Consider the following 15,000-nt stretch of genomic DNA (forward strand, 5'->3'; position numbering starts at 1 on the left):
TCTCTGGCCAGGCCAGCATTATTGCCCATCCCTAATTGTTAAGACTCAACTAAATCACTGTGGATCTGGAGTCACATGTAGGCCAGGCCAGGTAAGGATGGCAGTTTCCTTCCCTAAAGGATATTAGTGAACCAAATGGGTTTTTCCAACGATCGACAATGGATTCATGGTCATTGTTAGAATTCCAGATTTTTCCTGAAATCCACCATCTGTCCTGGCAGGATTCGAACCCAGGTCCCCAGAACGTTGTTTGGGCCCCTCAATTAACGGTCTGGTGATAACCCCACTAGACCATCGCCTCCCCCCATCAATCTCTCCCAAAAAGCCTGGAAATTTATCTATCCCGAGTAGCTGTCCAACTGAAACTGTTCATGATTCACTGCTCCCATCTCCCTCAGCCCCGACGATTTCTGGTGTATTCCCACTCACTACCTATAAACACTTTTCCTCCTCTTTTCCCTTCTGTGTCCCTCCTCCAAAACCTTAAATCTGTTTCCCAGGCCCTACCAACAGGAGCAGTTCTCCTTCAACTTTGTACCCAAGCGTGCCAAGATCTTGATCAGATATCCCCAGCCCCCTCTTCCATTCCCCCACCTTTCCCAACTGACAATCTTCTTTGCCCCAGAGAGAACACTCTCATCTTGCAGCTAAATTTCCTCATTCCTCAAATCCGGTGAATCTGCTCTGCACCCCTTCCCTCCTCACCCACCCCACCCAACCTCGGTCCTTTCTAATTGGCCACCAGAAGAGAATGCCATCCCTCTTCTGTCCATTTCTACTCCCACTGCCTGGTGAGACCTCCCTTGGAAATTAACGGAAATGCTGGCAAAATAATTTCAACTCTCCCCCACCTCAGAGAGGTCTGAGGGCAGCTAAGCGGGTATCAATAGTCATGAAGGTGAGGGGCAAGGGATGGACCAGGAATTTACAGGCCGGTTGGTCTAACCTGGCGTGGGTGGGGAACCCGTTAAGAGGGGCAGAATCGATCAGTAAATATGGGCCCAGACAGCGACACTTGGTGTGAATGAAGAAACACCCCGAACTGCACAAAACGTGATCTGAACAAACCTCTGAATAATTGCAGTACGATGCCTGTAGTGATGTGTCCATGTCCTAAAGGCAAACACACCTCGGTAATTACTCTCTGCATCATTATAACCTTGGGTGACGCATCAGCAAGGGGCCAGACATAGCAGTGTATTCACTGCCCCTTGCCCTTCCCGATGGAAGTGGGTCGTGGGTTTGGAAGGTGCTGCCTGAGGATCTTTGGTGAATCTCTGCAGAGCATCTTGTAGATGGTACACACTGCTGCGACTGAGGGGGGAGGGATGTTTGTGGATGTGCTGCCAAGCGAGCGGGGGCTGCTTTGTCCTGGACGGCGTCCAAATTGTGATAGGTTTTGGATTAAACAAGTAGATAGCATTTGCAGAGGTGTGTCTGGGACCTGGTACTTTGAGACAGCTGCAATAAATTTGCCAGTGAGAAAATGATTAATGTTTAACCTATTGATTTGTAAAGTTTGATTTATTTCTGCTATGTTCACACATTCGCAACAAAGGCAACAGGGAAGTAACTGAGCACAACATGTCCACCGCTGTTTGGTATCTGCTCCAGTCTGTTTCTGGGCGAGGCCTTGTCAAAGTCAAGCCTGGGGCTAGACTTTGCCACAATGTGCTCCAAGGCAAGGCCTCTCTTTCTGCCTCACTCAGCAAGCAGTATTCCCAACAGGCTGCAAAGGCTGAAGGTTTAATCTTCCGACAGGTAGGATTCAGATCCAGGCAGCTGTGGCCGGGAATGCGCCTCATCATGAATCAACAGAGACAGAGGGAAGACGGACAGAAAGGGGGAGATAGAAAAAGAGAGAGAAAACGAGCGGGAGATGGGCATAGAGAAACAGACAGAGAGAGAGACACAGACAGACAGAGAGAGAGAAAGCCTGCGGGAGATGGACACAGACAGAGAAACAGAGAGAGAGACGCAGACAGACAGACAGAGAGAGAGAAAGCCTGCGGGAGATGGACATAGAGAAACAGACAGAGAGAGAGACACAGACAGACAGAGAGAGAGAAAGCCTGCGGGAGATGGACACAGACAGAGAAACAGAGAGAGAGAGAGAGAGAGAGACAGTAAAAGAAACAGGAAGTAAAAAATAGACAAACAGAGGGAGGGTAACAGACAGAGAGAGAGAGAGAGAGAGAGAGACAGAGAGAGAGAGAGAGACAGAGAGAGAGAGAGACAGTAAAAGAAACAGGAAGTAAAAAATAGACAAACAGAGGGAGGGTAACAGACACAGAGAGAGACAGAGAGACAGAGAGAGAGAGACAGAGAGAGAGAGAGGAGAGAGACAGGAAAAAAGAGGCAAACAGAGCAACAGACACTATGAGATAACGCAGTTTACATGAGGACATTTAAAGGTCAAAATTGATAAACATTTGGACAATCCCTCAATCTTCTATCACATACCGGCAATGGGACGTTTAATGCCTCACTGGAAATAATCACCAACTCCGACAGTGCCCGCTCCCTCAGCACTGACCCTCCGACAGTGCCCACTCCCTCAGCACTGACCCTCCGACAGTGCCCACTCCCTCAGCACTGACCCTCGGACAGTGCCCACTCCCTCAGCACTGACCCTCCGACAGTGCCCTCTCCCTCAGCACTGACCCTCCGACAGTGCCCACTCCCTCAGCACTGACCCTCCGACAGTGCCCACTCCCTCAGCACTGACCCTCAACAGTGCCCGCTCCCTCAGCACTGACCCTCCGACAGTGCCCTCTCCCTCAGCACTGACCCTCCGACAGTGCCCACTCCCTCAGCACTGACCCTCGGACAGTGCCCACTCCCTCAGCACTGACCCTCCGACAGTGCCCGCTCCCTCAGCACTGACCCTCCGACAGTGCCCGCTCCCTCAGCACCGACCCTCTGACAGTGCCCACTCCCTCAGCACTGTCCCTCCAACAGTGCCCGCTCCCTCAGCACTGACCCTCCGACAGTGCCCGCTCCCTCAGCACTGACCCTCCGACAGTGTGGCGCTCCCTCAGCACTGACCCTCCGACAGTGCCCGCTCCCTCAGCACTGACCCTCCGACAGTGCCCGCTCCCTCAGCACTGACCCTCCGACAGTGCCCACTCCCTCAGCACTGATCCTCGGACAGTGCCCACTCCCTCAGCACTGACCCTCCGACAGTGCCCTCTCCCTCAGCACTGACCCTCCGACAGTGCCCACTCCCTCAGCACTGACCCTCGGACAGTGCCCACTCCCTCAGCACTGACCCTCCGACAGTGCCCGCTCCCTCAGCACTGACCCTCCGACAGTGCCCGCTCCCTCAGCACTGACCCTCTGACAGTGCCCGCTCCCTCAGCACCGACCCTCTGACAGTGCCCACTCCCTCAGCACTGTCCCTCCAACAGTGCCCGCTCCCTCAGCACTGACCCTCCGACAGTGCCCGCTCCCTCAGCACTGACCCTCCGACAGTGTGGCGCTCCCTCAGCACTGACCCTCCGACAGTGCCCACTCCCTCAGCACTGACCCTCCGACAGTGCCCGCTCCCTCAGCACTGACCCTCCGACAGTGCCCGCTCCCTCAGCACTGACCCTCCGACAGTGCCCGCTCCCTCAGCACTGACCCTCCGACAGTGCCCGCTCCCTCAGCGTTGACCTTCCGACAGTGCGGCGCTCCCTCAGCGCTGACCCTCCGACAGTGCCTGCGCCCTCAGTGCGGACGGTGGCTGTGTTTCGATCCTGGATAATGGACTCATGACTCTTTAATGTGTCTCACACTGGGTCCGTCCTGACCCCGAGCTGTGAGCTGCATGTTCGATCATGCATGGAATTGACTCTGTAGTAACTAGCAGCAAATGATGTAGAGTTCTCCCATGTCAGACAGGAGTGTATCATCCTGTGTTTCCCACCTTACACACACAGGTACGCTTATCTGTACACACACTGACAAATACCTGAATTCTTTTGACAGTGTATCTCTACTCATCATTCTTCCTTCAAACTATCTGACTATTTCAGCTCTTTGAGAAGATCAGCTGTACTTACACCTACCTTTTGGCTGACTCCCGGAGTAAGGAAGCTGTTATCATTGACCCAGTGATTGAGGAAGTCAATCGTGATGTGAAATTGATTGAGGACCTGGGTTTGAAACTGCTGTACGCAGGTAGGTCAATGCGAATAAACAAACAGAACATGGTCTCTGGGGCTGTCCAGCTCCCCTGGGACGGGGACAGCGCGGGGTTTGATATTATGTGAAGCTCCCTCTACTCCTTTAAACTGAAAGGCCCAAGAGCTCTGCATTGATCACAGAATCCAGCGAGCAGAAATTAACAGCCGAGTGCCGGGAATCTCAGTTCCTCAATCCAAGTTGGGAAACCCCTTCTCCGGAGGAAGTCAAAAATCCCCACATCCCAATGCCAACTCTTTCCCATCAGAATTCTCCCGGTCCCTGCCCTGTGAATGTCTCCAGTTCGCCTCTTTCTGAGACCCTCGCTCTGCTCTGTCTGCCCGGAGGTGGGCCCTCACTCCCAAGGAGAGCGGGGTGGGGGCCAGTATGCCTTCCTTCCTACAATCCACGCCTCCAGGGCAGAGGGGTGGGCACTCTGAGGAGGTGGGCATCAAAGTTTCCCTTTGGCAGTGGGACAACAATGAATGATTGTCCTCTGCCATCGTGAGCTCTAGGATCTGAAACAGGAACAAACTGAAGCAACAAGCAGGGATATTCTCATAGAGATGTACAGCGCAGGAAAAGACACTTCATACCAACTCATTCCATGCCAACCTAAATAAATCTAGTCCCATTTGCCAGCATTTGTCCCCTATCTCTCAAACCTTTCATACACCCATCCGTTCTCAATTGACAGCTGGAAATGTCCATTCTCATTCACTGGTGAACCCATCACTGAATCCCTCATGATCAACTGTCCCTGGTCTGGTTACCGTTGACCAGAAACTGAATCAGAACCGGCTGCATAATATTGTTCCAAAACGGGCTGGTCATAGTAACCTGCCCCCTGACTCCCCCCAAAGCCTGTCCCACTATCGACAAGGCACAAGTCAGGAGTGTGATGGAATACTCCCCACTTACCCTGGATGGGGGCAGCCCCGACAACACTCAAGAAGCTCAACACCATCCGGGACAGAGCAGCCCCCGACTCGATTGGCCCCACATCCACAAACATCCCACTCCCTCCCCCCATCGACGCTCAGTCGCAGCAGTGTGTACCATCTACAAGATGCTCTGCAGAGATTCACCAAAGACCCTCAGGCAGCACCTTCCAAACCCACGACCCACTTCCATCCAGAAGGACAAGGGGCAGCAGATACATGGGAACACCAGCCCCCTGCAAGTTCCCCTCCACTGCCCATCCTGACTTGGGAATATATCACCGTTCCTTCAGTGTCGCTGGGTCAGAATCCTGGAATTCCCTCCCTAATGATCACCTGATGGTCAAGGAAAGTCTGTGGGGAATGTATCCCAGTGCCAGTAAAGCAAGCCCCCACCAACCAAACATCAGAGTAGTGCAACACACTCTCTCCTGCGTCTCTCAGCATCAGGGGTTCACTCCCCATTACAAAGAATTTCAAAAGAATCAAATCCCAAAATTCACTGAGGGTCAGTGCTGAGTGAGCGGGCACTGTCGGAGGGTCAGTGCTGAGGGAGCGGGCACTGTCGGAGTGTCAGTACTGAGGGAGTGGGCACTGTCGGAGGGTCAGTACTGAGGGGGTGGGCACTGTCGGAGTGTCAGTACTGAGGGAGTGGGCACTGTCGGAGGGTCACTACTGAGGGAGTGGGCACTGTCGGAGGGTCAGTGCTGAGGGAGTGGGCACTGTCAGAGGGTCAGTGCTGCGGGAGCGGGCACTGTCGGAGGGTCAGTGCTGAGGGAGCGGGCACTGTCGGAGTGTCAGTGCTGAGGGAGCGGGCACTGTCGGAGGGTCAGTGCTGAGGGAGCGGGCACTGTCGGAGGGTCAGTGCTGAGGGAGCGGGCACTGTCGGAGGGTCAGTGCTGAGGGAGCGGGCACTGTCGGAGGGTCAGTGCTGAGGGAGCGGGCACTGTCGGAGGGTCAGTGCTGAGGGAGCGGGCACTGTCGGAGGGTCAGTGCTGAGGGAGCGGGCACTGTCGGAGGGTCAGTGCTGAGGGAGCGGGCCCTGTCGGAGGGTCAGTGCTGAGGGAGCGGGCACTGTCGGAGGGTCAGTGCTGAGGGAGCGGGCACTGTCGGAGGGTCAGTGCTGAGGGAGCGGGCCCTGTCGGAGGGTCAGTGCTGAGGGAGCGGGCCCTGTCGGAGGGTCAGTGCTGAGGGAGCGGGCACTGTCGGAGGGTCAGTGCTGAGGGAGTGGGCACTGTCGGAGGGTCAGGAATGATGTCTCCCTATTGTTGCTGCAGCCAATACCCATTGCCATGCAGACCATGTGACAGGAACAGGCCTCCTGAAGAAGATGCTGATTGGATGCCAAAGCGTTATCTCGAAGGACAGTGGGGCAATGGCTGACATTTACATCAAGGAAGGTGACATCATCAACTTCGGCAAGTTTGTAAGTAACTCACCGCGGAGAGATACCCCATCTCAGGAACAGGCCATTCGTTCCCTCTGTTCCATGCCAGGAATTCCCCGAAATAGCCTACACTTCTTCTGTGGCCCCATCACGATCTCCTTCTTCCCTTCTCTTCCTCATGTGTTTCCCCTTCAAAACATTGACACAATTCACCTCACACATTCCCTGGAGTGAGAATCCCACATTCCGTCACACTCCCTGAGCGAGAGAATCCCACATTCCCTCGCACTTCCCAAGGGAGAGGATCCCACATTCGCTCTCATTCCCCAAGGGAGAGAATCCCACAATCCCTCCCACTCCCTGAGCGAGAGAATCCCACATTCCCTCCCACTCCCTGAGCGAGAGAATCCCACTTCCGTCACACTTCCCGAGGGAGAGAATCCCACATTCCCTCTCACTTCCCAAGGGAGAGGATCCCACATTCGCTCCCATTCCCCAAGGGAGAGAATCCCACAATCCCTCCCACTCCCTGAGGGAGAGAAGCCCATATTCCCTCCCACTCCCCGAGGGAGAGAATCCCACATTCCCTCCCACTCTCCGAGGTAGAGATGCCCACATTCCCTTCCACTCCCCGAGGGAGAGAAGCCCACATTCCCTCCCACTCCCCGAGGGAGAGAAGCCCACATTCCCTCCCACTCCCTTTTGGGACTGAGTCCCACATTCCCTCTCCTCTCTGGGAGAGAAACTTTGAACCTGATTTCCCCATTGGATTTCTTCGGGACTGCTATCATTTGCTCCTTGTTCTCGACACCCCATCATCCTCACAAGTGGAATCATCATCTCTACATTTGCTCGAGTGAAACCGTTTCAGAATTTTAAAGACCAAAAAACAGTTCATCCCCTCATGCTCCTCTTTTCGACAGAATGCATACGTACGCTGACCTGGGAATAAAATCATGTTCCGAGTGTGGGACTAACTGAGGGATACGGAGACTGGGACTGTGCACGGTGCTCCGAGTGTGGTTCTAACTGAGGGATACGGAGACTGGGACTGTGCACGGTGCTCCGAGTGTGGGTCTAACTGAGGGATACGGAGACTGGAACTGTGCACGGTGCTCCGAGTGTGGGACTAACTGAGGGATACGGAGACTGGGACTGTGCACGGTGCTCCGAGTGTGGGTCTAACTGAGGGATACGGAGACTGGGACTGTGCACAGTGCTCCAAGTGTGGGCCTAACTGAGGGATACGGAGACTGGGACTGTGCACGGTGCTCCAAGTGTGGGCCTAACTGAGGGATACGGAGACTGGAACTGTGCACTGTGCTCCGAGTGTGGGTCTAACTGAGAGATACGGAGACTGGAACTGTGCACGGTGCTCCCAGTGTGGGTCTAACTGAGGGATACGGAGACTGGAACTGTGCACAGTGCTCCGAGTGTGGGGCTAACTGAGGGATACGGAGACTGGGACTGTGCACGGTGCTCCGAGTGTGGGTCTAACTGAGGGATACGGAGACCAGAACTGTGCACAGTGCTCTGAGTGTGGGTCTAACTGAGGGATACGGAGACTGGGACTGTGCACGGTGCTCCGAGTGTGGGTCTAACTGAGGGATACGGAGACTGGGACTGGGCACGGTGCTCCGAGTGTGGGTCTAACTGAGGGATACGGAGACCGGAACTGTGCACAGTGCTCTGAGTGTGGGTCTAACTGAGGGATACGGAGACTGGGACTGTGCACGGTGCTCCGAGTGTGGGTCTAACTGAGGGATACGGAGACTGGAACTGTGCACGGTGCTCCGAGTGAGGGTCTCACTGAGGGATACGGAGACTGGAACTGAGCACGGTGCTCCGAGTGTGGGTCTAACTGAGGGATACGGAGACTGGAACTGTGCACGGTGCTCTGAGTGTGGGTCTAACTGAGGGATACGGAGACCGGAACTGTGCACAGTGCTCTGAGTGTGGGTCTAACTGAGGGATACGGAGACTGGGACTGTGCACGGTGCTCCGAGTGTGGGTCTAACTGAGGGATACGGAGACTGGAACTGTGCACGGTGCTCCGAGTGAGGGTCTCACTGAGGGATACGGAGACTGGAACTGTGCACGGTGCTCCGAGTGTGGGTCTAACTGAGGGATACGGAGACTGGAACTGTGCACGGTGCTCTGAGTGTGGGTCTAACTGAGGGATACGGAGACCGGAACTGTGCACAGTGCTCTGAGTGTGGGTCTAACTGAGGGATACGGAGACTGGAACTGTGCACGGTGCTCCGAGTGTGGGTCTCACTGAGTTGAAGCAGTGCTCAGTGCCATGGAACTGGAAGATTGGAATTCTGATATTGATCTGGGATGGCTTTAGGAGTGGGGAGATTGTTCTGTCAGTGTCTGTGTGTGTTCCTCACTCTGTCTAGTTTCTGGAGGCACGTTCAACCCCAGGGCACACAGATGGCTGCCTCACCTTCGTCCTCAATGACCAAACCATGGCCTTCACTGGAGACGCTCTGCTTATCCGAGGCTGCGGACGGACTGACTTTCAACAAGGTACACCCCACTCCTTCAGCACTAACCGTCCAAGGGTGCTGCCCTCCCTCAGCACTGATCCTCCGACAATGCCCACTCCCTCAGCACTGTGCCTCCGACAGCGCAGTGCTCCCTCAGCACTGAGCCTCCGACAGTGCCCACTCCTTCAGCACTGATCCTCCAACAGTGCCCACTCCCTCAGCACTGACCCTCCGACAGTGCGGCGTTCCCTCAGCACTGACCCTCCGACAGTGTGGCGCTCCCTCAGCACTGACCCTCCGACATTGCCCACTCCCTCAGCACTGACCCTCCGCCAGTGCGGCGCTCCCTCAGCACTGACCCTCCGACAGTGCGGTGCTCCCCCAGCACTGACCCTCCGACAGTGCAGCGCTCCCCCAGCACTGACCCTCCGCCAGTGCGGCGCTCCCCCAGCACTGACCCTCCGACAGTGTAGCACTCCCTCAGTACTGGGAGCCTGCATTTTCTGTGCTCAGTGACTTTAGCAGGATCACTGGGCCATAGCTTAGTGATGGAGAGAGCTGCAGGGGGATTCTGCGACATGAGCTGAGATCAATATTTTACTCCATCCACCATCACTGCAGGGATTCTGTCGGTGATGTTTCTCGTTTGTCGGAGCTTGCTCTGTGCAGAAATATGCACGCAGTGGATCTTTTTCCCAAATCATTTTGCAATTCTCTCTCTTGGGATGTCTTTCCAGGTAATGCCGAGACTCTGTATCGTTCTGTCCATGGGAAAATCTTTACCCTCCCTGCTGACTGCCTACTGTACCCAGCTCACGATTATACAGGTTTGGGAGTCACGCTTTCACGCATTGTTGGATCTGTTTACTGCTCATCCCTAATTGCCCCGGGAGGTGGGTCTGCAGCTAAAAGTCAAAGACATTGCTGTGGGTCTGGAGTCACGTCGACAGCCAGGCTGGGTGAGGACTCCCGTTTCTCCTCCCGTCACTCTGACCCGTTCAGTCCCATCCTTCCCCAAAAACACAGAGCTCCCTGTCTGAGTTCTTACAACTTGGGGCGGAAATAGAAAACCGAAAGACACTGGAAAAATCCGAAGCAAAAGCAGAACTTGAGTTTTTCCAACAATTTCTGTTTTAGTTCTAACTCTCGTCTTGCACAAACTCCTCAACACTTACCCTGCTGTGTTCCTTTTCATGGCACTCGGGGCTGTGTCTGCTTTATTCATCACAGATTTTCCCCCAACCCTGTGGAAGCAGGCCATTCAGCCCATTGCACCCCACCCCCCTCATTTCCCCACAGATAACCTGCTCATTTTTGCACTGTGGGAGGATACCCACGCAGACACAGGGAGAACATGTACACTCCACGCAGACTGTAGCCCGAGGGTGGGATTGAACCCGGGTCCCTGGCGCTGTGGGGCAGTTCTGCTAATCACTGAGCCACCGTGCGCTCTTAACTGCCTCCCTCCACCAATTATAGGGACTTCACCAGATGTGTCTGTGTCTATTTCAAGTTCCACACCATGCCCCTCACATGTCACTAGCCTTCCAAGTTTTCTGCTGCCCACTGAGTTAGTAACTATCCACTAATGTACCGTAGAGTGCTCAATGATCTGGGTCCTTTGTCTGTTGATAAACCAAAACTCCTAACGCTAAACCTTCAATCAATATCCTGCCCGAAGATATTCAACATCCCTTCATCTGACAGGGAGGCCTACTGTCTCTCTGCAAACAACTATTTTCCATCTTCGCCTTAAACAGCAAAGCTGTTGCTTTCATTTTCTTTTCTATTCATTTGTGGGAATGTGGGTGTCGCTGGCCGGGACCAGCATTTACTGCCCCATCCCCTAGTTGCCCCCCTTGAGAAGGTGGGGATGAGCTGCCTCCTTGAGCCGCTGCAGTCCCCATGTGCTGTGGGTTGACGCACAATGTCCCCTTAGGGAGGGAATTCCTGAATTTTGACACTGAAGGAACGGCGATATATTCCCAAGTCAGGATGGGGAGTGGAGGGGAACTTGCAGGGGGCTGGTGTTCCCATGTATCTGCTGCCCCTTGTCCTTCTGGATGGAAGTGGGTTGTGGGTTTGGAAGGTGCTGCCTGAGGATCTTTGGTGAATCTCTGCAGAGCATCTTGTAGATGGTACACACTGCTGCGACTGAGCGTCGGTGGGGGGGAGGGAGTGGGATGTTTGTGGATGTGGGGCCGATCGAGCGGGGGCTGCTCTGTCCTGGATGGTGTCGAGCTTCTTGAGTGTTGTTGGAGCTGCCCCCATCCAGGGGCAAGTGGGGAGTATTCCATCCCCCTCCTGACTTATGCCTTGGAGATGGTGGGACAGGCTTTGGGGGGGACCTCTTTTGCTTTACTGGGGACACCACAGCGGCTCAGTGGTTCGCACTGCTAACTCACAGCATCAGGGACCCAGGTTTGATCCCACCCTCAGGCAACTGTGTGGAGTTTGCATATTCTCCCCGTGTCTGCGTGGGTTTCCTCCGGGTGCTCCGGTTTCCTCCCACAATCTAAAGGTGTGCAGGCTAGGTGGGTTGGCCATGCTAAATTGCCCGTAGTGCTGAGGGATGTGTAGATTAAGGGGATGGGTCTGGGTGGGATGTTCTGAGGGTTGGTGTGGACTTGTTGGGCCAAAGGGCCTGTTTCCACACTGTAGGGATTCTATGAAGTGACCTTGCTATGAAGGGTCAGGAGGTGAGTTACTTGCTGGAGGATTCCCAGCTTCTGAGCTGCTCTTGTCGCCACTGGGTTTATGTGGTGAGTCAAGTTTCTGGTCAGTGGCAAGCCCCAGGATGTTGATAGTGGGGGATTCAGTGATGGGAGCACCATTGAACGTCAAGGGACGGTGGTAAGATTGTCTCTTATTGGTGATGGTCATAGCCTGGCATTTGTGTGGCTCAAAGTGTGCCACTTGTCAGCCCAAGCCTGGGTATTGTCCAGATCTTGTGTGTGAACACGGACTGCTTCAGTATCTGAGGAGTCATGAATGGGGCTGAACTCTGTGCAGTCATCAGCAAACATCCCCACTACTGATCTTATGATGGAGGGGAGGTCATTAATGAAGCACCTAAACATGGTTGGGCCTGAGGAATCCCTGCAGAGATGTCCTGGAACTGAGAAGATTGATCTCTAACAACCATGACCATCTTCCTGTGTATCAGGTATGACTCCAAACATTGGAGAGTTTGCCTCCTGATCGCCATTCATTTCAGTTTTGCCAGGGCTCCTTGATGCCACACTCGGTCGAACGCAGCCTTGATATCAAGGGCTGTCACTGTCACTGTCACCTCACCTCCTTTGTCCATGTTTGAACCGAGGCTGTAATGAGGTCAGGAGCTGAGTGGCCCTGGTGGAACCCAAACTGGGCGTCACTGAGCAGGTTATTGCTGAGCAGGTGCTGCTTGACAGCTCTGTTACTGACACCTTCCATCACTTTCCTGATGATTGAGAGTAGACTGATGGGGTGGTAACTGGCCGGGTTGGATTTGTCCTGCTTTTTGTGTAACAGGACATACCTGGGCAATTTTCCACATTGTCAGGTAGATATTAGTGTTGTCACTGTATTGTGGAGTGGCCAGTCCTGGAGCACAAGTCTTCAATACTATTGTTGGAATGTTGTCAGGGCCCGTAGCCTTTGCACAATCCAGTTTCCAACATTTCTTATTGTAATGTGGAGTGAATAAATTGGCTGAAGCCTGGTACGTGTAATGCTGGGGACCATGGGACATTCTGAGGTAGATCATCCACTCGGCACTTCTGGCTGAAGATTGCTGCGAATGCTTCGGCCTTATCTCTTTTGCACTGATGCGCTGGGCTCTTCCATCATTGAGGATGGGAGTATCTGTGGAGCTTCTTCCTGCAGTGAGCTGTTTAACTGCCCACCAGCATTCACGACTGGATGTGGCAGGATTGCAGAGCTTAGGTCTGATCTGTTAATTGCAGGATCACTGAGCTCTGTATTATTTTATACTAAATCTTTATTTCCAGTCTCCTTCACAAGAGAGAATATTGGCCCAGCTGCCCAACACTTCAACACCTTCTACATTTCAGTAAGCTCGCCTCTCACTCTTCCAAACTCCAAATGGATACAGGCCCAACCTGTCCACATAAGCCGCCTGCCCCAATCCCAGAAATAAATTGGACCCTTTCTTGTGAGGGTTAGGGTCAGGGTCAGGGTTAGGGTCCACACAGTGACCTACAAAGTGACCAGCGACGCCAGATAACCTCACTGATGCACCGAATGTTGAGATTTAATTTCGACCTTAACCCAATACTGCGCGTGAATTTGAACACACGTCGGGCCCAAAGATCATGAACCAAGATTCTTTATCCCATCGGCATCAGACCATCGCAAAGAGGAAGGGAAGTTAGGGATAATTAAAGAATGACTTAAAACAGCAGCAAAGAATGACAACATGCATTCCATTGAGATGAAACATCAGACCCGAAACATCAGCTTTCCTGCTCCTCTGATGCTGCTTGGCCCGCTGATCTTGTTATCTCTAACCTCTTTACCAGCATGATTTTAACCCCCTTCCCTTCCCCAACAGCCCTCTCTCCACCAGAGATAGACTTGCCTCGCACTTACAGTCCAGCTACCTTCCCTCAGCATCGCCACTCTCTCCTGGTGGAGTTCCAAGAGGACTATTACGTTCTGCAAAAAACAAATCCTACAATCAGATGGGCCAATGGGCCGAGGAGTGACAGAAGGAGTTGAGTTTAGATAAATGCGAGGTGTTGCATTTTGGTCAGGCCAAATCAGGTCGGGATTTATACACAGAATGGTAAGGTCCACAGGAGCATTGTTAAATAGACAGATTTATGGGCTCAGGTGCACAGTTCCGTGAATGTGGCGTCGCAGGTAGACAGGGCGGTGAGGAAGGTGTTCGGTACGCTTGCCTTTATTGGTCAGTGCGTTGAGTATAGGGAGTTGGGAGGGTCATGTTGGGGCTGTACAGGACATTGGTTAGGGCCACTTTTGGGGTACTGCATTCAATTCTGGTCTCCCTGTTAAGGGAAGGATGTTATTAAATTAGAAAGGGTGCAGAAAAGATTTATAAGGATCTTACTGGGCCTGGAGTGTTTGAGTTATAAGGAGAGGCAGGATAGTCTGGGACATTTTCCCCCTGGAGCATCGGAGGCTGAGGGGTGCATAGAGGTTTTAAAAAATCATGAGGGGTGTCACTAGAGTGAAAAGCCAAGGTATTTTCCCTGGGGTAGGGGAGTCCGAAACTAGAGGGGCGTAGGTTAAAGGTGAGAGGGGAAAGATTGAAAAGGGACCTGAGGGGTAACTTTTTCACACAGAGGGTGGTGCGTGTATGGAATGAGCTGCCAGAGGAGGTGGTGGGGGCTGGTACAGTTACAGCATTTAAAAGGCGTCTGGATGGGGACATGAATAGGAATGGGACTAGTTTAGTTTAGGAAACCTGGTCGGCACAGAGAGGTTGGGCTGAAGGGCCTGTTTCCATGCCGTGTAACTGTACCCTCCTGATCATACAGTGCGGAAGGTCGGTATACTGACAAGGGGAGGTGGTGGTGTGGACCATTTTTTCAGTGAGTTTTAATGCCCCGTTGGAGTGGGTAAGGGGGTGGGTGTGGATGGGCAGGGTGAAGGCAGGAAGCGTCAGAGGGAGGGTATCAGCTGGCAGCCATCAGGAACATGTGTAGATTAGAAATCTCTCTCCATCTCCCCTACTTAGGGAGATTTCCACTGGGCCTGGTTTCTGGAAACTGAGACTGCCAGCTCAGGGAACAGCATCAGGAATTCATGTGCAAACACATTTCTCCTGGGAAGCTGTGGGCTCTCACTTAGCCATGTCAGAAACCTCACCCTCTCTCTCTCCATCTCTCCTGTTCCTGCTCTCTGTCTCTGCCTCTCTCTCTCTCTCCTGTTCCTGGTCTCTCTCTCTCCGTCCTGTTCCTTCCCTCTCTTCTGTTCCTGCTCTCTCTCTCTCCTGTTCCTGCTCTCTCTCTCTCTCCTGTTCCTGCTCTCTCCATCTCTCCTGTTC

The 15,000-nt window shown here is 53.4% G+C and overlaps 1 protein-coding gene across 3 annotated transcripts in view; it reads left to right on the forward strand.

Moving 5' to 3' along the window:
* Positions 1 to 1,202: 1,202 nt before the first annotated feature.
* The window catches only part of LOC125450590 (persulfide dioxygenase ETHE1, mitochondrial-like), a 22,316-nt gene continuing 8,518 nt past the window's right edge, over positions 1,203 to 15,000 (forward strand). The window contains exons 1-5 of one of the 3 annotated variants that reach the window (XM_059641375.1): positions 1,203 to 1,298; positions 4,020 to 4,164; positions 6,386 to 6,534; positions 8,898 to 9,027; positions 9,725 to 9,814. In XM_059641375.1, coding sequence (XP_059497358.1) covers positions 1,296 to 1,298; positions 4,020 to 4,164; positions 6,386 to 6,534; positions 8,898 to 9,027; positions 9,725 to 9,814 — 517 coding nt within the window. In that variant the 5' untranslated portion in view covers positions 1,203 to 1,295. Of the gene's footprint in view, positions 1,299 to 1,425; positions 1,762 to 4,019; positions 4,165 to 6,385; positions 6,535 to 8,897; positions 9,028 to 9,724; positions 9,815 to 15,000 lie in introns of those variants that run through there. The other 2 variants (XM_059641373.1, XM_059641374.1) reach the window with 2 other exon arrangements.

Source organism: Stegostoma tigrinum, chromosome 41 (genome assembly GCF_030684315.1).
Source record: "Stegostoma tigrinum isolate sSteTig4 chromosome 41, sSteTig4.hap1, whole genome shotgun sequence".
In the NCBI taxonomy this organism is placed as follows: domain Eukaryota; kingdom Metazoa; phylum Chordata; class Chondrichthyes; order Orectolobiformes; family Stegostomatidae; genus Stegostoma; species Stegostoma tigrinum.